We start from the raw sequence: 26138 nt of genomic DNA on the forward strand, positions 1-26138 counted from the left end.
CACTAGAAACAGTGAATTGTCTGTTTGAGATGTAGGAGTGGATGGAGATGGAGCAGCACCCACCTAGACCAGACCAGGCCCCCCCACCCCATAGTGATGACGCATCCCACACACACACACACACACACACACACACACACACACACACACACACACACACACACACACAAACACAAACACTTCAGGAACAACTCAAAAAATATGAACAACAGCCTCCAAATTCACTAGATCCATCCTCCCCTCAATTCATAGGACCAAAGGCCCCCACTCACAACATTCTGTTGTCTCAGGACACCCTCAGATGGCCCATGTCCATTCTGTGAAGAGACACAAGGAAGACCTACACAATATTAGGAAGCCAACTGTGTTTTCTTCTGGTTGTTGATTTAAGTCACTGGGGCAGGTTTGGGAGCCTCTAAGAATTCAGAGTAGCAGACAATCTGAATATGTCTTAACACTGCGGATCTAACAAGTGACATTGACCATATTTTGTACATTTTACACTTTTTCCTCCTTGTAATGGAGTATTTTAAACCTCCTGTACGTTGACTTCTTCTTCTTCTGTACTGATGACTACTCAGTCTGTAGAATCAGGAAAGCGGGAAAAGAAAAGAAAACACAGCTGAGTATCTGGTTGTTAATCGACTCTAGTCATGTGAGTTTTAGGTGGACACTACCCACAGATGTTCTGAATAAAATCCTAAACTCCCACCAGTCATTTATAACAAAAGACCTGTATGTAGCATGGCAGCCTTAGTCTCATTTATTTATTTGGATACACCATGACCTGAAGGACTGAGAACCTTCAGACGTATTAACAAGGACAGACATGACTCAGTGAATAATAGCTGACATACTAACTGTCATCGCATGCAGCCGTCACCTCAGAGGGCTGACACTGGATCAGCTGTCACAGCGGGCTCTCTTCGCCGTGTCATTCGATCGCAGTGGAAATTTGTCCGTGATTAAAACACTAATCGGAGGGCCCTCACGCCGGGGGATCATGGGAAATGGGCCAGGTGTTTAGCAGTGGATGGAGGGTCACCTTGGAGGTCCAGAGAAGCGATTGTTAAAAAGCAGCACACTCGTCGTACAACAGTGGAAGTTACCACAGTAATGTTTGAAGACTGATAAAATGACATAATTAAGCCTTTAATAATATTCTCTTGACGCCAGCTAGCTTGTGAGATTATGATGTGAGATTGCAGCTGCTTCCAACGTGAACCAGGACAAGAGGTCTCACCACACCACGTTTAGAATCACTACTGATGAACTCTAACACAAGATTTATTGAACACTATTAATGCTCTCTGTGGCCACGTCTGTCTATATTTCAGAGATGCTCTCCCGTCCTGATTGAAGAACCTGTTGGCTACTTCTGAGATTGAAGACATGCCAGAATCAGGTATTATGGTACCTGAAGCATAGAAGTTCAAATAATCTGGCCTAAATCTTTGATCACCAGTTAGGATGTACCTTTATTGGTCCACTAACAAAGATTCACGGTGTCTCAGCAGCATTTCAATAACCAAATGATGAGTCAAACTGTGGAAATATGTGCTAAGAAAACATATGCATTATGCAAATAGCGTATGTGTACATACATAGATCTATATGTGCAAACATCTTTGTTAAAATACGCAAAACGTAGGACCATGTGCAATTTCTGTACAATAAATGTGAATATGTTCTTTTCGCATTTAGATTGCACATAGGCATTGTGCGCAATAAGAACAATTTAATTATACGTGTTACTGGATATGCATTTCAAAAATTCAGATTATTCACCTTTTTACAATGAGCCTGTTAAAGGTTTAGCCTTTGTGGAAGCAGGAGCCTAGCTATATAAAAAAGGAAGAAAATACACACACTTACACTTGATTTCAACAACTCCAAAGGAAATTTATATAGTTGTGGAGATCAAAGAAAAGACAATGATTTTTTTTTATTTTTATTTTTTTAAATAACCGTGGTGTTGTCCTGAGTCAAAATGTACTTCACTGAATTATAAGTAAATGTATGCAAGTACAATTACTCAAGTTCAGTACCTGAGGTACTTCATTATTGTACATTACATTGTGAAATATTATACTATATTCAGTTAAACATGTGATGAACTGCCACAGCGGCGATTTAAATACAGTACATCTATCCCATGAAATCTGAGGAGCAACTAAGTATCTTACATGTTTGTGTTGCTGCTTTACTTTAATGATTGATACCCTATCCCCAATTTCAAATGTCTAAACATAAATACATGTGGCAGAATTTCAGAAGATCACGTTTACATGACTCTTTCTCAGATAGAGCAACCCACACCGTGAATAACTCCAAACACGGCGACTGCCTGGCATTTCATTCTGGGGTGTGATGGCTTAAATCTGACAACGGCAACATGATATGCGAGTGAGAAAAAAGCACCAAACCTCTGCCGCCACGCTGAGGATTTAAAGCAGGACTGTGACTTTCCACTCACCATAAAGACTTAAGCTCTGATTACAGGCGGGACAGGTGAAAGACAGACAGTCCTTTCCATGTTATGATGTGATGAGTATAACATGTTGTCTCTGAGCTGGATGGTGAGAGCTGAATCTGTCGTATTAACCAAAGAAACTCACAATATTATGCAGATAAATAGAAACTGAAATATTGTTATTTTCCAAACCACAACCATTTAATGTTCTGTATGGTTAAGGATTTATTGCAATATTTAAGCCGTATCTTCCACTAGTAAAACATAGCATTTTTTCTTTAGGTGAAATCCATATTGTTAAATGTGATGAATAAATATAATATGAATTATTTCCAATTTCAAAGACTGAGATGCTGAAATTTTGCCACAGAAAATCTCAATAAAGTGCCATTAGGACGGCGTAAACTTGCTGTTGAGCCAGTGCAGCAGATTCAATGGGAATTGGGGGGGGGGCACAAAAGTGTTTTTTTTTGTTTTTTTTTGTTTTTTTTTTGCTCGTATGCAACTCCAACTCAACCATGGCATCATAACTCACAACTTCATAGAGGCTCGCCATGTTCAAAAAGTACTGCACAGGGAATCATTTATTGTGCTTACCTTTCTTGTTTATTTGGTGATTTATAAACAGCCAACAGCTTGTATCACTGATTACTTAACTGTTAGATTAGTAAATCATAATTTTTTAACAAATTAACAAGGTGAGACGCCGACATCACAGAGCGCAGAGTGTGGATTGATTCGGCTTTACCTTTTGATGCTGTAAGTCACACTGAGAGAGAAGTGAAGCTGCCTCGTGGGGACGTTTATAGCTTACATTTTTTTAACAGGAGGCTTTGTTTTATTGCAGCAGTTTGCTCGTGTTGATTGAAATGTTGGAGCTGTTTTTAATGCTCAACTGACAGATTTTCACTTTGAAATTGACGTTTTCTGTCAACAGCAGGATAAAGGGTGTGACAAAAAAACCACAGATCACTGCTTTCATTAAATGTGTGGACAAAGAGCTCTTTCTTTGACTCTGGCAGCACTGTGGCATTTTATATTTGCATGATGGCAGAGATATACCTGATACACCTTCGAGGAAATCACCACACTTTGGGAACAATACCAACGAGTTAAAACAGAAAGACAGTTGTCTGGGTGGGTGGGGTGGGGGTTTCAGAACTACAACTCCCAGGATTCCGTTAGCTTCGCCTTTACACTTGCCGTACTGAAAAAACTCTTGTACTGGTACTTTGAGGCATTTGAGGCTCTATACTATCGTTTCCGTTTGCTTCAGTATGTTTCTACTAATTCTGTTAAACGTCTAAAGGTGAGTGAAGACTTTAATCTGGCACTAAGGAGAGGAAAACTCTGTGTTTTCCATATCGTTGGTGAACTTATGTTAGCATGCTAACTTGAAAGCTAGCTGCCTGTGTTTTCGTTTCCATGGTAACAGACTGCTCCATCCGGACTTGTCATTGAGAAAAAACGGTTTAATAACTTACTGAGGAATATTTGGAACGTGAGAGCAGATAGCATCATGTTTGCAACTAATTATTGGGCATTTATTGATATTAAGCTTCAGTTTTATTATTTTCCTATGACGAATATATGTTTTTAATTTTTGCTAACAATAGCTGCAGCTAATTTATTATAAATTAATCTGCTGATGGTCACTGTGTTCATAATAAAGCATTCTCAGTGAACAATATTTCATGTTAAGGGAATACAATTTAAAATATAAAAATATTTAATCGGTACCCAGCAAGCAAAAATGAAATCTATCACATATCAGAACATTTGACATACTCTGTTATTTAGGGATATTGTTATTCTTAAAAGACTTTGCCAACAACAAATTTTTAAGTTGTGTGACTCCTTTTTTTTTCTTTTACCCACCATGCTGCTCATCATAGTTTAATAACTACCAAAAATTAACTTTCTTGGTAACTGATTAGGAATTTAATCATCAGTATAAATATTGATGTCTGTAACCTGCTCAATAAACATCCTCTCATGGCACAACAATATCCTTTGAGATTAATAAAGTTTTATCATGTCTTATCTGAACATGGCTCATTTAGTTTCTCTTACAGCAGCTTAAATGTTTCTTCCTCATATTTCCGAATACATTTTTTTTTGTGTGTTTCTTGTTGCAGGCTGTTATGAACGACTATGAGGTTGTCAGTCAGATTGGAGAGGGTGCGTTTGGGAAGGCCTTCCTGGTCAGAGACAAAGGGGGAGGTGGAGACCGACAGTGTGTGGTCAAACAGATTAGTCTCAGGAAGGTACAGCAGCGAAACTCTGCTTTTTTTTATCGCCTAAGTTGACTCATATCTTTGATGCTCGAGTGGACAGAAATGATCTCTGTTTTTTTAAGCTTTCGCTTCCCTGTATTTATTTAAACTTCTTTCTCTGTCTGTGGTGTTGTTTTGCTCAGTTGTCTCTCACCAGTTTCAGTTATTTTTAAAAAGCCTACTTCACTGTTTTTATTACTGTTTTTGTAACCTTTACTTGTTTCAATCACTTGTTAATAGATTGATAACAAAACAAACAAGATATTTTACTTGTTCACTTGTAGTCTCTGGGCAGAACAAAACTGTAAAATAAAATATGAAGCCAGCACAAAGTTGTGAAGATATACACATTCAGTGCTGAATTGTTGGCTGAGGAGTGTGTTTGTTTGTCGCTCAGATGTCAGCGAGGGAAAAGGAAGCATCCAAGAAGGAGGTGACGCTGCTCTCCAAGATGAAACACCCAAACATCGTCTCTTTCATCAGGTCATTTGAAGGTGAGTGTGTGAACCACTGTGCAGAGCATGCACTTTGTGAGTTTGTGTCTAAAGTTTCCTACACATCTATATAGAGAATGGCAGCCTGTATATAGTGATGGAGTACTGTGATGGAGGAGATCTGATGAAGAAGATCAACATGCAGAGAGGACTTCCCTTCACTGAGGAACAGGTACCTATGTTTTACCTATCGAAAGATCTAAACATCACTCTCACTTTTACTTTAAGCCAAAGAGATAAACAACATGTCTTAGGTGCGTAGACATGTCTTCATTACCATGGTTCCAAACTAAATTTGTCTACACATACGTTGACTAAGAATTGAGCTTCAAATTTTTAAATTTCCTTGAGAACTTTAATCTTGACCTAACCCTTTGCAAAGGCAGTGACACATCGAGCCGAGGGTAAGCCATTTGCTGGTGTCAGGTTGTTGTTAAGCATCTGTGGCCCCAGTTTGTAGCACTGTTTCCTGCACTATTGCCACCAGTTTGATCACGTCTGTCTTTTTTCAGTCCATTCAGCATGTTTGAATAATTGGTGGTGGTGTATGTCGGTAAAAGAAACCACGCTGACAGTCAAGTGCACGGGAAGTGAAGTGAAAGTGACAAGAATAAACAAGTTCAAAGTTTTTCATTTACACCTCAAAACACATAGATTTTTACAACGCATGACTATCTAAAATGATCCAGGAAATGTCAGCTCTCTATAGAATGACAAATACAGACTACTGCAGGGTGGCTTATGTTCTCACAACTTCAGTAATAAAAGCACACACACCCCTGTGTTTTTTTTATTGATGTGGCCATTAAGAAGTAATCATTTCTGCCTATGAAAATGAAAACATGACTAAAAAGAGTAAAGCTGAGCTGTTCCTTAGATCGTGGGCTGGTTTGTTCAGATCTGCCTCGGCCTCAAACACATCCATGACAGGAAGATTCTCCACAGAGACATCAAGGCTCAGGTATCCGACCCAGTTCACACAGACACACACCCACACACACACAGTTTATTCACTGTCAAAACAAGCTCCTCATTCTGAGACAATGACGCATTCACAAACACCCATTACAGCTCTGATGACATGACGCTGGCAGCTGTGTTATTTTATAATAGTTTTGTGAATGAACGTACTGACAGATGGAGGGGAACAGGAAGCCTTCGGTAATTATGTAATTCCATGTAATAACTGTGAGATAAAAATTGGCAAGCATTTGAACTAGTTTTCAAAATATAAAAGTAGTTCAGTTCAATGCAGTTCAGTTTAATTCAATTCAATTTTATTTACATAGTGTCAATAATAATAAAAACTGTATCAAGGCGCTTTTCTTGCGTGAATCCTGTTTTGCAAAAATTTTAGAAGTCAAAGATCCAGCCAGATCACAGCCACCTCTCAGGCCTGCAGCGTTTGATCTTAAATTGAGTGGATCATCACTTTGACTGAGCTTTGTAACCCACAGACTGTACACTGTCCTGCATTCCTCACAGAACAAACACACGGTAAACAACATAATCCACAGACCCCGAGGTTAAGCTTTTCATTTACAAGTATTATCATGACAGAGTTCACTGGACTGTGCGGCTGAACTGTCCTGAGGTCAGCTTTGCCACGAACAAAGACCTCGCTGTGTGCCAGCTCCCAAAATATCTCCTCACAACTGACCACAGACTGCATCCCTGTTCACAGCCATCACTGTCTTTCATCAGTCATATCTGTTTCTGCACACACACATTGCATGCCTAGTCAGTGTTTATCTGGTTGAACACAGACATGCTTTCATTCCCGCTCTCCCTCTGGTCCAGAATATCTTCCTAACCAACGGAGGGATGAAAGCAAAGCTCGGGGACTTTGGAATCGCAAGAATGTTGAATAAGTAAGTCAGTGTCATCTTGACTTGTGCAGCTGTCTGTCACTGAATGCTCAGCAGCACATGGAAGACGTCCAGATATCTGATTATCATTCCACAAACCACTGACCTGGACATGTAAACATACGAATGTGGAAATAGCGGTCGGTCTGTAGCTTTTGGCTGCTCTGTGCAAACTAAGAGTGGAACAAAACGTGTGTGTGTGTGTGTGTGTGTGTGTGTGCGTGCGTGTGTGGATCCTACAAATAACACATTAACTATGCAAGACTTTTAGCTCATGGCTAAAGTGCTACCAGCAGGTTAAAGTTTAAACTTATTGTATGAAATATTCTCGATAGTGTGTTTAAATATTCACTGGCCCAGAAGAAATTGTCTCCTAAAATTATAGCAGGGAAAATTGGGTTCAGGTTTCCCTTTTCGTTTCTTTTTAAGGTAGCCATAGGTTATCTTTAACCAATGTCAGATAATGTGTAAATGAAACCAGTGCAATGACAGTTATATTGGTATGATCAGACATTCAAGGTCAGCCTTTAGTACATGTGTTTTTACTGCACAGTGCTACAAAAGCATTTGGCTACAATCAAACACTTCGATATGCAGCCATTAGTATTACTAGATTTCAAACTGTTGCACTGCAAGTCACTTTAAATTACATTAAGTTTTCTATAAATTAAGCAAGTGTATCATGAAAGAGAGAAATGTTTCTAATAGTAATTCAAGTTATTAATCTAACTAAAGTTTCAACTCGACCAAAGTGCTTTTAGAGCTAAAAACTTCAACCAGCAAATTCTGATCCGTAGATGACAGAACGACAAATAGAAAGATGTATTTACATTTCATTCCAGGTTTGACTGTCTTTACATGCTGCACCCTGGCTGAGTTTGTTATGTTTGCAGCACCATGGAGCTGGCCAGGACTTGTGTTGGGACGCCGTACTACCTCTCCCCCGAGATCTGTGAGAATCGTCCGTACAACAACAAGACGTGTGTATGGTTGTCTCTCTGTCATTCAGTTAGATGTAAGCGTCTAGAGGACGATCCATAACATACCTGTACGTGCAGCGAGGAGGTTACCTGCTTTTTTAAATGTTTTGCTCTTGACAGACTCAGCAGATATTCCTGGCTGTGCATATAAATCAGTCATGTGGGGACGTAAAATGAGATGAGATATAAGATGAATAATGCATTTTTTTTGTAATGATCCTGTCACAGGACTGCAGTTAATCTTAAAAACAACATGCACAAACACATACATAAGCACATCTCAAGGCTGTGATTCTCTTCCTCTCCCTTTCTCTGTGACCTGATCATTGTTCTGCTGTCTTCTCCAGCCTTGTTTTGATTCAGCTGAGGTTAGAGTTGCTTCCTCTTTCCCATAGTCATGAAGACATGTTTGCAGGGCTGAAACACTTAGTGGTAGAACCTACACCTAACCTAAATCTGATTCTAAACTCTCAAACAGTTTAACTCTCAAACCTTATTTATTTATAAATATCTGAAAATGTCTGAAAATCCCCACTCTCAATGTCTAAACCTTAAATGAGTCCTCGCATGGAGGAGTACATACTGCACACACATACTTGAGTTCCAGCCAAGAAAAAAAAAAAAAAAAAACCAAGAACCTTTTACTAGACTTTTTCTGCCAGTCGCTGCGCTCTGATTGGAGACTTCACTGCTCTTAACATCTTTGCTTTGTTTCTGATGTTTACGCCTTCAAGCTCAGGGGGACGGGATACTGTTAAACCCTGCCTCTGCATCCTGTTTCAACAAGAAATATGTCAAGTTCACATGCACCGAAAGTGAGGCTCTATGATGGCTTTGCTGGTGCACGCCCTCAATCTCTTATGGGGGAACATTCATGGCTGATGTAATGGAAATAAGGGTTTCTGCCAATGACTTTAAACATGGCTAAATTAATGTCAGGTTGCATGTAAGACCTTCCTCCGTGGTGCAAACCTGTGTGTGTCCTCTCTGCAGGGATATCTGGTCACTGGGGTGCGTCCTGTATGAACTCTGCACCCTGAGGCATCCAGTAAGAGTCACCACACCCTGCACAGCAGCAGCAGCTGCTTCACAAACACTGTGCTAATCCTAACGCTAAAGCTAATGAGGTGGCTCATGCAGTTATGCATTAAAAATTCTTTACACAGAATGGGAGTCACACAAGTATCACTGTTTGTGCAATTGAGATTTTATCATGACGGCTTATAAGTTCCCTCAGTTTGCATTTCAGGTATTTCTTTGGTTTGCTGAGACATTTACCAGTAAAGCAGAGGTGTCAAACATACGGGGCTGAGTGGCGCCCCTGAGTTAAAGTAACACCCCTGCATTAAAGAATTCATTCTGTTTGTTTGTTTTACCATTCTTTAAGTCTAATAAATACTTTGTATTACAATGGGGGAGAGGTTTCATGCATTTCCATGGACACTGTTCTTTAATATATCGATTGATGGCCTCATTGTGTTAAATATATTTCAGTTTCATGTACTCTAAGTAAAAATTCAGCACTGCCTGTCTGGGTTCTGTGCATTCCTCTGCTGTGTCAGTTTCAAGCTGCTGGATTTAGCGTGCTGCTTAGTGGTCTCCATTCTGAGTAATGATGATCCATGGTCTGCAGGAGGGGGGGTCGCAAAATCTTTGGTTGATTACACATCTTTTATATAGTTTTTTTCATTCCCCCCACAACTTTTCCCCAAAATGTAAATTTCTTTAAATAAACATTAATATGAATCCAATAGGTTTTAGTAAAGAGATAAATGGAGGTATCAGTCAACATTCATTCTGTCATACAGGACATGTGTCAACAAGAAATTGATATTGGAACCTGGGTATTATTATTATTTGATCTTATTATTGACTGTAAATGTTGGTGATAACGTATAGTTATAAACAGCACTAGGCCGAGTTTGATATAGAAGACATATTGTAGGTCGGGGGTCCCTACTTAATCTCTCCATCATTTGTTGTCCTTTCCCTGAAAAACATTGAAGATGCCTGCACTAAGGTGTCATCATCATATTTTGTCTGTACCTATTTCTGTGGACTGACAGAAGTCTATATCTACCTGCAGTTTGATGGTAGCAGCCTGAGACAGCTGGTTGGTAAAATATGCAGGGGCCGCTACAACCCAGTACCCACCCGCTACTCCTACGAGCTTCGCCTGCTGGTCACGCAGCTCTTCAAGGTGAGAGTCCTCAGAGTGTGGATATTAACAAACAACAGGTATGAACATGAACCTGGACTTGAACATCATTCACTTGAACTTTATTGTGTAATAACCCAAATTTGAGTGAGTCACAACTAGTCACTAGTGAAACTAGTATGATTTAGTAATTAAAGTTATGAAATGATGTGTTTCTCAATGTCTCCAGAGATATAGTGTCATTTCATGTCAAAACACATGATTAGCAAATACAATACAGCACATTAAAAACACCAGTTTTCTGCCTGTTCATGTTCTGTTGCAGAATCTCTTATATCATCAACATCGACAACATCAAAATGTTAGATCCATAAGACGGTCTGATGGATTTATATTGAGTCAACATGTCAGAGAGACTGTTGAACAAAAAAGAGTTTTTATTGCTTTTTAAAAGAAAAGAAGTAACGTGTTTTGACCAATTGTGATAATCACAAACATTATCTACAGTGGGGCTCTAAAGACTGGGTTTAGTTTTGGGTTTCCTGTTGACTCTGTGAGCATTTTGGATTAGTTCCAATAAAAGCTAATGTCAGGAATAGTTTGAGCAGCTGTTCAGGAAATTATCCTGAGCTGCACATATTGGAGCTTCCATTGTCAATGCTGCAGCACGCAGACTGTTGATTATTTCCTCTGCAGACCAGAATTTTAAAATAAGTGAAATGAGGATGGAAATGGAAATGGAGATCATTTAAATGAACTTCTTCCACTTACCTCAAATCTAAAACTCAACAATAATGAGCAGGAACTTAATGACACTTTCATTACCATTAATATCACATTCTTGAAAATATTCTGTCAGTTTTCAGGAAATGAGGAGAAACAGTTTATAAATCTGCACAATGCAGAACGTTCACAGCTTCATCCTTTGAAGGGAGAGTTTGCTGCTGCTTTTAATGTGTTGAAAATAGTGATGCAATGTCTCACAGCAGTTAGATACTAGAGTGTAACATATAAACTACAAAGTCACATGTTATTTATATGTTGCCATTGAATAATTAAAAAACAACAACACATGATCTCTGTTTTTCAGGTCAACCCCAGGGACCGTCCCTCGGTCAGCTCTGTCCTCAGACGTCCTTTGTTGGAGAAGCACATCAGCAAACACCTGGACCCTCAGGTAAATAATCTGACCGGTCATGATGAAAAGTTATTGTTCATGTTTGGTAGTAAGATATGTTCAGAATAAACACTCATAATTCAACAGAAACAGATTTTCACTTATAGGAATTTACATAAATCATTTTTAAAGAATACTTTAACATCTTGTCTATTTTGTTGTTTTGATGTTAATATAACTCATATTATAATACAGTCAAGAACTACGACGACCTCTTTATACCTAAGTATACTACCGTGATGTACCAGCAATATAAATAAAAGTTAGTTAGTTTTTATTTTGTTTTGTTTTGTTTTTTTAATGAGACAGATTTGTAGTTTTCAGGATTTCAAAAGATTTCAAATAATTTCATATATTTTTTTGTAAATTCAGCTGTAATTACTTTTAAAAATCACGTATTGAGCTGATTCCAATAAATTGTTTTCTATATCACAACATGAAAGTGTGTGTGTTGCGTGTCTTTGTGTACAGCTGATGCAGGAAGAGTTTAACCACTCTGTGCCGAAACAACACAGAGCGGCAGCACCACAACCTGCTAAAACAAGGCCAGCAAATACACCAGGTAGGGCTGCAAATACAGGGCCGTGCAAAGCGCTCAGAAACAATGTCATGAGTAGTTTCCGGTCGTCAAGTACCTTCAAAAAAAATTCTACACAAATTAAACTACTACATTAATTTGATGTTTCGTGGGAGCCTCATTTGCATTATAAACAGAACTAGTTCTTCTGAGATATAATATATAAATTATCTATCTTCAAGATTCAAGATCACTTCTATCTAGATCAGATCTATCTATCTATCTATCTATCTATCTATCTATCTATCTATCTATCTATCTATCTATCTATCTATCTATCTATCTATCTATCTATCTCCACAGTTGAACTTCTTCCCCTGTTGTTACGCGTGAGGATTGTGGCTCCACCTAGTGGTTGTTTATTGGCACCAAAAGCTGCAGCCACTGTCCTTGAACACATCTGACAAAGTTTAGGGAAATTCTCCTCGGCCACATTGTTCTGTGCCCATGGAACATGGGCTGAGTCCTGATTGGACCGAGTGTAAACACGCCACGGCTTGGCACACATTGTGTTTTGCTAACATCAGAGCTCAACGTTACTGTTGTCTGTCTTACATTATTCAGGGTGTGTCTGTTTTCACTTGCTAGCTTCATAATGGTTACACAACTCATTTGTCTGAGCCTTCATTTCGGGCCCTATTACTTGTTTTGCAAGTAATGTTAAGTTTTTAAAAGGGCAACGAGATGTTCAGCCTCATTTCATACAAACCGAGAGGCTCTAAAATGCAGACAATATTGTGGGTAAAAGAGAGAGAAAAAAGTTTTACTGAACAATTTAGTGAAATTGTATTATGGTATTATGACAAACCACAGAGAATGTGACACTAAAGATATATATAGGTGATGAATGTGCACTTTTTGTCATTCTCTTGTTTCCAAGGGAGGTTACAGAAGACCAGAGGAGCGGGGAGGCCTGGTGCCGCTGACAAAAGACTACCTGCCAAACCTGACTGGAAAGTCCCCCTCGGACTCTACACACCTGCCAACAACAAAGTAACCACCATAAAACAATAATAGTAATAATATGTGAAGGAGCAACGGCAATGAAAGAACAGAACAAAAGACAAATTAAAGATAAAGACCATGTATGACAGTTGCACCTTTGCCCCCTTTTCCAAAATATTTAAAACACTGTCTTTATCACATGGATCAATAATTTCTTCTGGTATTTCTGTTGTACTGATACTGAATATATTCATGACTGCAGCCTCTGAATCAAAGAGCAGGACAACCACCTGCAGACAGACACTTTGCAGGGAAACAAAGGTGAGTACAAAACTGCTGAAGATGAGCTTCACACAGATTAAACACTTTCTGCTCCACATGACTCAGTTAACCACACTAATAACCTGACCATGCTTAGTGGCTTCAGTAGACGAGGCAGGTATACAGAGGTGTGGGGAAGATAGACATTTGCATTTTTCTTCTGTAAAACAAACAAAAGATTTAAAATTTGGCATTTCCAGCTTCCCATACTAATTGTCCTCACGTGCAAGTTGTTACATACATTTAAATGAAGATAAAATTAAATTCTATTATCGCCCTGATAAAATTTGAGCGAGCTGCACACGTGGACCTTTATCTAAAACCACACCCTACATGTATAACATGTACTGTTAAACCCAGGTTTAATGGTCAGCAGCCTCTCCACCGTTACCAGCACTACCACGCCCAGCTGGATGCCTTTCAGATGAACAAGGAGGACGTTCCTCCTCCTCCTCCTCCTCCTCCTCCACCTCCTGCTTCTCAGGAGAGATGTGAAGACTATGCTGCTCCTCCTGTGCAACCATACCAGTGGTGAGTCACCAGCATCCAAATATTTTCTGACAGGAGTAACCTCAGCCAACACCTGCAACTAATACTTGTTATTTTCTGCATCAATTATAAATACAAAAGCTCATCAAACCCAAAGAACATCTTCATATGACCTTTTGAGTCTGATGAAGAGTCGCTTTGTCAGTGCATTACTTCTCACATATCTGTATTGACTACAAAGGAACATTACAATAGCTGCCATTTCATTTTCTGTTAACTAACTAACCAATAATCAACTGCTTCACGCAGCTCTGCATACAACATTGTAGGTTCTGTGTATTTAAATGTGTTTTACTCTTCCAGCTACCTGCACTGCATGTTTACACTGATTGATAGGATCACATCAGCAGTTCGGGACATATAATTCTCCTCTCATTGCACACAGAATATGTTTGCTGAAACACCTGAAAAGTTGAGTAATTAACACGTTACATCTTATTCATTGAATTCTTACAAACACTAGGGAACAAAAAGAAGTTTTAGATCTATGTGGGGGATTTTGTTACCTTTGGGTGGAGCCAGTTACTGCATTTCCTCCAGTTTTCAACACGGTCACCAAGTTCCGACTCGCAAACCTGTCAACATCATAACTAGAACATTGAGAAACACTAAATTGGCCCAAAGCGTGAAAGAAGAAAAGAAGCCAGCAAACACAGATGCCAAACAAAGCAAACTGTTAAGAAATGAAATGTCATATTAAACAATAATTGTTACATATACAGTCCTACTGTTAGGGTTAGATTTGTTTGGCTTAAGTCAGTTTTTTTCCCAGATGACACTAATGTAGAGAGTGGTATCATTCTACTCATCTAAATCCCTTCCTCAAAGTGGTTCATTTTTCCTGTAAAGCCACAGCTCATGTTAGTTTGTTTTTGAAACTAATGACTGTAACCTTAACAGTGTGTTTGTGCTTCCTCGCCTGTTCTCCGTGTGTCCGTCAGCGTGGCTGCAGCTCGTAACGAATACCTGCAGAGGAGACAGGAGGCCAACCAGTACAAGCTGAGAGCAGAGAAGCAGCTGGTGGGATGAAGCTCAGCAGCTCCACGCTAACACGCACACGCTGACAGACTCAACATCCGCATGTTCAAAGAATCATTCCCTATGTAGCTCTTGTGTCGGCTGATTTGAACAAAACACTTTCCAGAAACAGCAAATATAAAGACAGTCAAAGACATTCGAAATATAATATGTAACAACTGGAAATTCAAAACACGTCATATAGGGAAAAACATTAATAACATTAATAACAAATATAATGTGACTGTTTCTGTACAGACGGATGTATTTGTCTAAAGCTTCACTTTGATGTTAACATCTTGTATTAGAAGTAAAAGTCCTACTTACATGATCCAGAAGTATTTTTATAAGTTTACATTGCAGATTTATACTTTACGTAAAATATTTATATTTTTAGATCTGAAATAATAAGTAAACCTTTAAAATAAACAGATTGCAGCGAAAACTTTGGTCTACACTTTGTTAAACAGCATAGAAATGAGTTCAAATGGAAATGCCAGCTTCTGTAGTTGGTCAGAGTGGCAAAGAATTTCCCCACCCTCCAGCCACTTTAACCTTTTCCTCTGGGACTCTCAGGGTCTGCGTCCGTACACAGCTGAGCGCCACAGGAAGCCTGGCGGTCAGGGGCAGGAAGTGGGACCACCTGAACACACACCTCAAGATAGGAGACAGGAGGGACAGCAGGTAGGACGCACACGAGACACGACAGACATTATAGAGTTGTAGGGAGCAGAGTAACAACATTCATGAGCTGTGAATATTCTCTGCTGTGTTTAGTATCAAATTCAATGAAATCTCATTAGTATAAGAAAAAAACACACTACCACCTAAATACTTTTGAATGAAAATCTGTGCAGGGATAAAGAAAGTAGAAATGATTTTTTGTCTCGTGTCAGAAAGAAGTAAATTTGAGTGTGTGTGTTTGTTGTGTGTGTGCAGGAGTACATTCGCCAGCTGGATCTCATCAGGCAGCAGTATCACCAGGAGATGAGACAGATGAGGCTGAGAGCTGAAGCAGAGGTACACAACTAATAATAATAGGATAATAACTCAGTATATCATCTTCAATCCAGTGATCCTAAACACGATGTAATGTCCTCCCTCTTATTGATTTCAGATTTTTAAAAAATATGCGTAGAACAACTTCATTGTTTTGTTCCTAGTAACTTTTAGAAGGTGAGATCAGGAGAGACAAACTTTCAGGTGTGATATTTGGAATCTGAGGTCAGAGTCAGAAAACAAGTCTGTTGATATGCCCTGTGTGCAGTCCTTTTCTGACGCTGAGTCCTTCACATCTGATAAACTTTTACCTAGAGATCTCTGAAATATACTTCTTTCTCTGGAGCAGAATTTAAATGTTGACGAAAGAGACTCATATTTAAAGAACATCGAGATTGAACTCTTGGCCACTGCTACTTCCAGTCAGCATATTTCCACTGTGTCTGTCATGTGTCAGGCTCAGCCACGGCACAAACATGAGACCTTTGTGGTGGAGAAACCCAGAGACACAGCTCCCCCTGCAGAAAATAAAGCTGCACGTGCACAGGTAAACCCTGTCCATGCTGACGTTTATAAATCTGTGTAAACTTCAGTCAGAGCACACGTAGTTTAAAGCTGATGAACACAGCTGAATTATTGTTTAGTTAACCTATTAAACTGTAAAGGCCTAGGTCACACACTGATCATATTGACTGTAATGTTTTCAAAGTGCAGTTTCAACAAAATTGTTGATCACAGTCACTTATCGTTTTCTGATTGTTGTACAAAGTTTTTGTTGTTTTAATAGAATCAGTTCTGATTCTGACCTAAATACTTTCTGAGCCTACCTCAGCTTTTGGAAGTATGGCTCTTATTATCAAGAGTTTGTCAATCCTATAGAGTTTTTAAAACTTTAAAATCTATCCGACACCTGAGTAAAGTAGCCTGCTACACAGAAAAAAACTAATGGCAACACATGTTTGGGAATAAAGTATTTATTGTGTAGATGAGCAGTGACGTTTCCTGTGTTTGGTTCCTACTGCAGGATGTGGAAGCAGCTCTGAAGCAGATCAGAGAGGAGACCAGAGACCAGAGGAGGAAGCAAAAAGATAAGGTAAGATTAAACCTACAGTTAATGAAACAGAATTGGTTTTAAGGGTTTATCTAAGAGTCTACTGCTCTTTTCCTCTTTCTGCAGAAGGGAATCATGTTTGAGATCCGGTTAGATGATGAAGGGACGAAAGTAGATGCACAAAGAGAGACGGAGGATAGAGGAAGGGAAGACGAGGACAAGGTGAGAGATGGAGGATGGAGGAAGGAGGAGTTCTTCCGATTGCACACTTTTTCTCTCTGTCACTTCTTCTCTTTCTTTCTTTCAAATCCTGGACAGGATGTGGACCCTCTGAATCGGACTCTGAGCTTTCAAGAAGGGGAGGAGTTGAAGCTCAGGGATTGGTTGGAGGTGAGGAGGGGGTGGAGCCACAGGGCTCCTCAAACTCTGCTGGGCGCGCTCGCCAACATGGACGTCAACTCTGTCTATAACACAGCAGTCGAGTCTGAACAAGGTGAATGCACATGCCAAAAATGTTATGTTCATCTGAATTATAATGTAGACTAATTTAGTTTAATTTTGACATGAAATTAAACAATTGTCACTTAGAGTAGGAAAAAACCCGTCATCTTAATGTGATGTCCTGTGAATGTCCCCTCTCCCCTCAGGTGAGGAAGAGGCAGGTCGCAGGCACTGGGTGGACGGCCCCCCCAACACGCTGCTCAACGCTCTGGCTCAGGCACAACTCACCTCATCAACTCTGGACTCAGTGATCACAGGTTCAGGCCTCACACACTCACATCTGACAGCAGCACCGTCAACTTCAGTTATCTTCAGGACTGACTGACTGATGTCACATTAATTCTGCTGATCTAGTGTTTGATTAACCTACTCTCTGTATTTAGATTTGGATCCAGAGCAGGACAGAACAGAGGAGGTCATTGAAGAGAGGAGGGAGGAAAAAGAGGAAGAAGAGGAAGAGGACTCTGATGTGGAGATGGATGAAGGACGGCTGGAGCCGAGGTCAGATGACGACGACACGTACGTCAAATTTCACTTTTGTTTCTTATGAATATAATTCTTATAATTTACTTTTGTCCTGTTTGAAGCCATGACGCTAAAGGAACGTTTTTTTGTTAATTATCAAGAACAACTAGTTAGCAGCTACTCAGCTGGCATGAGTCACTTTACTTTTACACAAATTAAAACGTGATTGTGCATGTTGCTTCTATGGAGACAGAGATCAGTGTGCATTTTTTCTGCTGTTAAATTCCTATTATGTAAGACATATCCAGACATAAAAATATTATTATACAATATAAATATTTAGCCCCGTGATAGGCTGGCGACCTGTCCAGGTTGTTCCCTGCCTCTCGCCCAGTGACAGCTGGGATAGGTTCCAGCAACCCCCCCCGACCATAGTGAGGATTAAGCAGTAGAAGAAGATGAGATGTTATATTTATCAAATCAAGATCTATAAAAAAACATGTGGTAGAACTTGTAAATTTATTGACATCTGTTGACGGACTGACCAAAACTAGTTTAATTTCAGTTTACTTACCTGTTACCTGTTTCTCATCAGGAACTTTGAAGAGTCCGAGGACGAACTGAGAGAAGCAGTGGCAGACTCCATGAGGAACCTGTTTGTCATGGAGGACACGAGTTCAGACGAAAACATGCAGGTGGCTGATGACATGGAGGAGAAAGAGGATGGGGGTACAGTGAACGCTGAAGATAATCAACGAGTCCAACCGGGAGTTGAGGATTCACAAGAAGTCTCAGCAGCATTGCTCGAGGGGTTTTCCTCTGTGCGTGAAGAAGGTGACAGTCAGCCCCAGTGTTCAGGCGAGTCCCACACAGACGATAACACAACCTGAAATCAGCACACGACCTGAGAACTTACTAACTTAAAGTCTAAATTCTCACAGCTGGTTCCCAAATTAAACGTACCCTGTAGAAAGCTGTGAAGCAGCGTTTAGTGTTTAGTTTGAACTGGGGACACAGGCTCTGCAAATATGCACCAATATGATACAATTAGTCCTCGGGCTACTTCCTGGAATAAGGATTACAACGCTAAAATATCAAATGCATTCTCAGTCCACCAGTCCCCTTACATTTCCAACCTATAAGCAAAACACTGATTACGTTTTTTTTGGGTTTAAACCCAACAATAAACAATGACCTAGTCAGTCATGGACTAGAAAAGCGTTACCTCCTCAGGCAGGAACTTTTTAAGAATACAAGACTCTGATCTGGTGAGAATCAGTAAAATTGTTGAAGCAGTTATTTTAAACAAATGCTGAATTAGTGCACCTAACTTTTGTTTGTTTAAAAGATATTGTCAACCTGTGACACTCACTGTCCCGCTAGTTGTCCCCTTTAAGGTGCTTTAAAAGGTCTTAAAAGGTGCACGGAACAAATTTGCACGAAGCCTTGGTTGAACAGATGTAAAGTTAAAGAACACAATATGTGCACAGGCTCAGTCGTCTCTCTCTCTTGTGGTGTTGAACGTGTTTGTTCAAGTAAAAAGTGAAAGAAGCAGCTGTGAGAAGCAACTCAGCTTCTCATCTGAACATAGCTGACCACAGCTTGAAGTATGTGTGAGTGTTATGAGTGGTACAGTTTTCCCTGACTCAAACTGCTGATTCGGTGGTTATCTGTATTTTTTTTATTTTTTTTTTTGCAAACAAACCACATGAAAAGACCAAAACCAACAACTGTGTTACTCAGTAGTCCCTGACTTCTCAGCTTTATCTGCGGCTCTCTGTGGCTCCCTGTACAAATATATATAAAGTTTATTTTTTAAAAAGATCAGTAACTTCAGTAAAATTATTGCAACAGGAGGAAACTATTTTCTGTGGCATATCAATCCACATCCAGTTCTCTAGTGAGTAACAAACAATGTATACTCTTACTTTTTAAGCTATTACACTTTGACTCACACAGTACGTTTAGTATTGTTGCTTCTGGTCTTTTAAACATGTTTGTTCACACCAGCTTTCGTCCTTTAAAACAGAATGTTCTCTAGCAGGGTATTTAATTCCAGAGCAGCACATAACAAGCAGTTCATCTGAAGAGTATGATGATTGCATTTATTGCAGTATTGTCCAAGTGGAACTTAAGTTTCTGAGTGAAACAAACATCCTCTATACATATAGATAAGACTAAGTAGTAGTAATGCCTCTTTAAAAGTAAAGATTAATTCATATTATACACAAAACATATTTCCATGCTTGGACCTCATCACAAACAGGAATGCAGGAGGTGAAACATTTAAATAAGAGAAATATTGGCCCAAACACACTGTGGTTTAAGTGATTCTCATGTGCACAGAAAGCATTCAAAGAAAAGTCTTCATTAAACTTCCTTCAAGCCACTACGTGTCTGTTATGGACAGCAACACACCATCATAGAAACAAAGCCAGAACCATAAATCGTGTTAACTAGATATTAATCAATTCTACATTAGCAAACATTGCGTGGCCGGGAATGTAACTATGAAATAAACGTCTCTGTCTCTTCCCGCGTTCAGTGTCGGTTTATTCTCCACTGTAACGATGCTGTAAGGACAGTTTATCTTAGCTTAGCTTAGCACAACACAAACACATGAAGCATCAAATAAGAAAACACATTTTAAAGCTGTCTGATTTTACATGTTTCTTGTGTTCCTACAAGTGAAAACAGAATATAGGACATCTGAAATATCCTCTCATGTTTCCATCATTGAATTATGACTGGAGATCTTCCCAGGACTTCTTCTACAGTGATTTAATGGCACAGACTGGAGAATAAGATCCACCTGCTATCAATTCCCCTCACATGTAGAGCTCGAGTGAACAGAAGCTGATGTCTGAAAATTTGGTCAAAATTTGGTCAATTCTAATCTATGTGTCAAAAGCTGGATTGCAAACATGTCTCTTTTTTCTGTTTACGTAGCTTTGCAGTTTCCACTGTTTGTGCCCAGCTGGCCTAGACTGTTTCTGGACCCAGTATCACAGAAATAAGAAATCAATAATAATAATATTCTCATCTTATTTATCCCAAAGGTTTTTCAACTTGGAAATCCTAAATTCCCACTGGGAAAGATGTGACTAACAAAGTTTTCTAAACAGTTAAGTCTTTTTTGTCTGTTATCTATCATCACATCTGTATTTTAAAGGACTGGTATGTACAATATAGTGGCATCTAGTGGTGTGATTGAAGATCACAACCAACTGTCCAACGGTGGCTGACACTTCAATGTAAAAATGTAAAAGGTCCTTTCTAGAGTCAGCTGTTGATTTGTTTGATATAAAGCGGGTGAATATACAGTAATGAAAACATAATTCATAACATGAACACACTGTGTACCTTTTTTTTTAAATTACGGTCACAGACTGTATTTCTGAAACCAGGTCAGATTATTATTATTATTATTTTTTGCTGGCAGATCATCTCCATCCGTTTTGCTCTGCTGTCGTCCGTGACTTTCACATTCACCAACAGGTTGGACACATGCAAAGTCACCGGAAAGGTTTTTTTCTTTTTTGCTTATTTCTCACTGTGATAAGAAGAATATTAGCTCCATGTGTCCACCAGACGTTTCTGTATAATAAACTTAACTGTAAGCTTAGCTTAATTTTAAAAATGGATATGACCTTTGCGCCTTCATCACATATATCTGTGTAGACTATTTAAATACAACTACAACAGGACTCATGACGTCCTGATGCTTGGTGGACAGCTGCCTCGTCTGTTCTTCCTCATCGCTCCAATTTATTCATCACAGACTCCATAGCAGCCAAGAAACTAGCCTCAAACTCCTGGTCCGAGAACCGCTCCACGGACTCTCGGGCATTACGTCTAATCTCCAGTCTAGCTGATGGCGACAGCTCCAAGATGGTTTCCATGACAGCAGCGTAGCTGTCCTCGCTGTCGGCCAGGAAGCCCGTCTGTCTGCCCTCATATGGCACCACGATGTCCAGCTTTGGACCACCGGACTTGTGGGCAAGAACAATAGTGCCTGCAGCCATACACTCCACCACACCTAGAGACAGACGAGTTTAACGAGCCACAACTTTAGTGACTGGTTAATTTCTGCCTAATCAAAATTCTACATTAAAGAGTAACTAAATCAAAAAAGTCAGCTGTAACAAACGATGTTCGTTCAAGTAAACAAACATTAACACGTTAAACAAATGTTGCATCCATTTTAGCATGAGGAGGGTGCTAATGATGGCCTATTAATTAAAATATTTATTCAGATTATATTTATTTCAGAATTTTTTTGCTTAGGTATCTTGACATAACTGAATAAATCTAGATTTAGTTGATGGTAATACTTTCTTTAAATGTGGTGTGCTGTCCTCACCTATGCCAAAGTGCTCGTTCCACATGGTGTGCAGACCGATGGTAGCGTTCACCAGCTCTCTCTTCAGCTCCTCAAAGGGGATGTTGAGTTTAAAGTCGACGCGGTCGGACACGCCCAGCTCCTGGCAGAGTCCACGCAGCATCAGGACCCGCTCCTCGTCCTCCTGGTTCCTGCATCCACCAATCAACACCAGCCGCAGTGACTCCCTCCCACCAGGCCCGTCCCCTTTCCTGTCCAGCAGTTTACGAAACGCCCTGATCTGCAACTGATGGTCTTTCTCTGGTCTGAACTGACCAACTGACACGATGGTGTGGCACTTCCTGTCCCCTCCTCCTCCTCCTCCTCCTCCTCCTCCACTGCCTTCCACTTCCTCTCCACCTGCGAGCTCCTGCCCGAGCTCCTCCCAGCCCTCGTCCATCTCGTCTTCATCGTCCTCCTCTTCCAGCGGGATCTCCAGGAATGCCCTAACGTCGCAGGGTGGGTAGACGACACCGGTGCGGCTCGGGGAGCGCCAGAGAGCCAGAATATGGCCCAGCGTCCAGGTGGAGTTCACCATGATGACGTCGCTGCAGGAGCCAGCGAGGCCGTACAGCAGTGCAAAGCAGCAGTAGTACACCACCTTCACCGCGCTCAGCACGGGGTTTCTGGAGATTAAATCAGCATTGTTGAATCTGGAATCAAAAGTGGAGGAAGACCGAAGGTTAGTCGTGTTTCCTAAAAGTACGTCCTTACTAAACAGGCTTTCAGGTTAGCACAGAGCTAACCAAAACAGCCTTTGGAATATTAAAACTTTGTTGTTTGTGTAGAAAATATAGAGACTGCATAATTTCAACATTTCATTTTTCCAAAATAGCCAAACACATAGCTGCCGTAATATATTCAGTTGCATGATGTTGTCGTTTAGGTATATCAGACTGGACAAAAACCCGGAAATATAAAACATCAATATGAAGCAGCTTAGACTGAGATAAAGATATCAGGACTTAATCTTCTCTGGTGCACAGGAACTGATGAGTTTTATGTGTGGTGTGGTGAAAATAAACACAAAATGAAGAAGTGAGAGCGGCACTTGTCACACGCTGAAACTAAACAAACCATCAATAAACTCAAGAAGTAGCATGCCCTTACAGCTTTGATTAACAGGTGTGTGTGTGTGTGCGATATAACACTTTCAAACAAAGAAAATGCAAATTGTGTGTGTGGGCAATGTTACCTTGCATTCCTCTCTCTGACCACAGACAGCATGTCGGTGCTCACGGTGGGATAATGAACATAGCTCGCTACCTTACAGCCTCCCAGGTAGCGGAAGATTGGCAGGGTGAAGGCGTAACCCATAGAATCCACGTACAAGTCAGGAACGAAGGCCGTCAGCGCCTCCCACCCTAAAACACAAACCAGTTCAACTATCCGTCATATAATTTGGTTTATGGCAGCTTTTCTGTTTGCTGTGAGATGTATTATATGATACAACCTGATCAGAATAGCCTAAAGACTGACATTTGCCATTGTTTATTTATTAAGACTACATCCCCTGTTTTGGTGGGGCCTTACCGAGGAACATGGAGCCGGCACTCTGCCCCAGCAGGGTGAAGTGAGGGTAGGAATTGGCCTCCACCAGCATTCGATGACGCAGGAAGATGAAAGTGACCGGTCGAGGCAGCGTGATATTGAAACGCTGTCGAGCTCCCTCCAGAATCTGCTCGGCATTCACGCCCTGGTCTCCAGTGTAAACCACAAAGGAGACACCAGGATACCTGGAAGCAGGGGGGGACACTTGACTGAGTTTTGTTTATAGTCAGCATTTGAAAACAAAGTCCAAAAGGCATTTAAAAGGTTTTGGATTACCATGACCTGGATAACTGAGAACTCTCACACAGGCATATTTCACAATAAATACAGGTGGGGGATCATCCAGTTTAAACAGTCTCATAAGCACAAGTTTTTCCTCATACACTGAAATAATATTGTCAGTGGTTCCTCACCCACAAATCACGCACACATACATTAATGTCATTGAGCAAAGGTTTGGGAGTAAGTTACCGCTGCATGAGCGCCCGCAGGGAGCACCAGAGGACCCGTTCCCCGCCTCCTCCAGCGTTGCAGTACGGGTGGAAGAAAGCCACCGCCGGCCCGCCGTCCTGGGTCCGGCGGGCCTTGCGTCGGCCCTGCAGCCACACGCGGAGCCCCAGCAGGAGCAGAAGCAGGACGAGGGTCAGGAACAAACTGAGGTAAGCGCATGGTACGACCAGGGACCACAGCAACCTGCGGAGGACGAGGGGAGAGACAGAGGACTGAGGACGAACAAGCGACACTAAATACTGAAGGCGAGGCCAACGTTTGTCAGTTCCTGCCGTTGGTTTCACTTTGACATTAGCAAGCTAGCTGCTAGTAAGGCGACAGTTAACCACAAGACTCCTCGTAACTCAGATTTATTTATGTGCCAAACACCGTTTTACAGTATTTTATTACTTACGTGCAAAACACCAAAGTCAGTGACACGACATTTACCTCATTAAATCGCAGAAACACAGAGATAAGTGGTGATGCTCATGCCCTGCCATTTTGACAACACGACTCTTCACAACACCGGAAGTTACTGTCAGCTGACCCAGCGCCCTGTCTGTGATTGGTTCAGCGTTTGTTTACCTAGACGTCATCAACACGTGACTTTTATTTACGTTGACAGAAATGATGCATCTGACTGGCACAGAAGTGGGATCCATTTTGTGTGTTTCCGTATTTATTTATTTATTTTTTATAATAAGTGTTATAAAAGTAAAGTTAATGAAAACAGTAATCAGTAGTTTACATGTAATTAAATTAAAAACCCAAATAGGGTTTGTCATACACTGTAGTTTGAAAAAAAGTATTCTGGTTAATATTCCAATGTTCATTTATTATTATTACATTGTTGGTAATATAACAGAGAAAAGAAGCGAAATATTAAGTAATATTAGTAATAATAATAATAAATAATAAGATAGCTGAACAATACAAGAATTCTCATAATTTCAATCAATATTTGCTTTATTAAATTAAAGTCACATATATTATCTAGACAGTTCAGTTAACTAAAAGAAATGACAGGAACAAGAATGTTCAGTATCCGACTGAAATCCCTCATATGCTTTCATTTATTTATTTACATATAGACAAAACAAGACAGATTAGAAACTGCATGATTGTATGTTTTAATGTTAATTATACATTTAGCAGCAAAAAATAAATTGTTGACTATAGCTGGAAGTTAGTTGTGACGTGGACTTTTTGTTATAAACATTTAACTAGACAAACAGTATAATAACAAAAGTAGTAACAGGTAAACAGTAGATATCATTATACTAGTCTTTCTCTTTCTCTTCTCAACATCAACCCCATATATTTATGTAAAAAGGTCTGTGTAAGTCAGCAGGTGCTTCTGACAAGCATTTGTTATATTTGAAGAAAGAAGAATGAACATTTCTAAAAAATAATTACAAACATGTCATCTGCAAATCATTATGTGCAGTTGTCTTTGAATTTTGTGTCTGGTTGTAGATGTTCAGTTTATATATGATGCTGTTACAGCAGCTTCACCACAAATATGCACCTGTTAAATAAATCACTTATTACATTAATAAATAATCCCGACCCCTTTCATTCTGCTGAACAATGTCTACTTTTCCTTTTCCTTAATTGATCTGCTTTGTCTGAAGGAGTGTGTCTGTTGACCCTGGTTGTTGTCGACTGGGAGTTGTGCTGGGAACCTTTACAGCTCTGCAAGAAGTCATTGAGGCAGAAAGTGGGAGGTGGAGCACGAAACCGCGTATCTGGCAAAATTCAGGTTATAGGCATGAATACAGTAAAGTCTTTCCTATTCATCACATTTAGATGTAACTCAAAGTTTGTCCTTGTGAGGGGAAATTTCAGAGTTCAGAGTTCATG

General features: G+C 40.1%; 2 protein-coding genes across 2 annotated transcripts; one reads left to right on the forward strand and one right to left on the reverse strand.

Annotated features, from left to right (window-relative positions):
* Positions 1-3680: 3680 nt before the first annotated feature.
* On the forward strand, positions 3681-19551 carry LOC125017788 (serine/threonine-protein kinase Nek5-like). The gene is made up of 24 exons (XM_047601277.1): positions 3681-3782; positions 4612-4740; positions 5147-5243; positions 5318-5415; positions 6121-6204; positions 7044-7114; positions 8005-8091; positions 9085-9139; positions 10178-10291; positions 11340-11426; positions 11898-11988; positions 12884-12996; positions 13211-13269; positions 13630-13800; positions 14760-14838; positions 15412-15519; positions 15775-15855; positions 16292-16381; positions 16859-16927; positions 17012-17107; positions 17204-17378; positions 17533-17643; positions 17770-17905; positions 18447-19551. Exons 2-24 carry the CDS (start codon positions 4618-4620, stop codon positions 18739-18741), a joined length of 2490 nt encoding a protein of 829 aa, XP_047457233.1. The 5' UTR covers positions 3681-3782; positions 4612-4617; the 3' UTR covers positions 18742-19551.
* Positions 19552-19935: 384 nt separating this feature from the next.
* Positions 19936-24835, reverse strand: LOC125017789 (GDP-Man:Man(3)GlcNAc(2)-PP-Dol alpha-1,2-mannosyltransferase-like). The gene is made up of 6 exons (XM_047601278.1): positions 24723-24835; positions 24255-24476; positions 23766-23968; positions 23428-23596; positions 22215-22885; positions 19936-21890 (listed from the first exon to the last, which is right to left on the reverse strand). Exons 1-6 carry the CDS (start codon positions 24773-24775, stop codon positions 21607-21609), a joined length of 1602 nt encoding a protein of 533 aa, XP_047457234.1. The 5' UTR covers positions 24776-24835; the 3' UTR covers positions 19936-21606.
* Between the last annotated feature and the right edge of the window lie 1303 nt (positions 24836-26138).

The sequence above is a fragment of the Mugil cephalus genome, chromosome 12 (assembly GCF_022458985.1).
Source record: "Mugil cephalus isolate CIBA_MC_2020 chromosome 12, CIBA_Mcephalus_1.1, whole genome shotgun sequence".
NCBI lineage: Eukaryota > Metazoa > Chordata > Actinopteri > Mugiliformes > Mugilidae > Mugil > Mugil cephalus.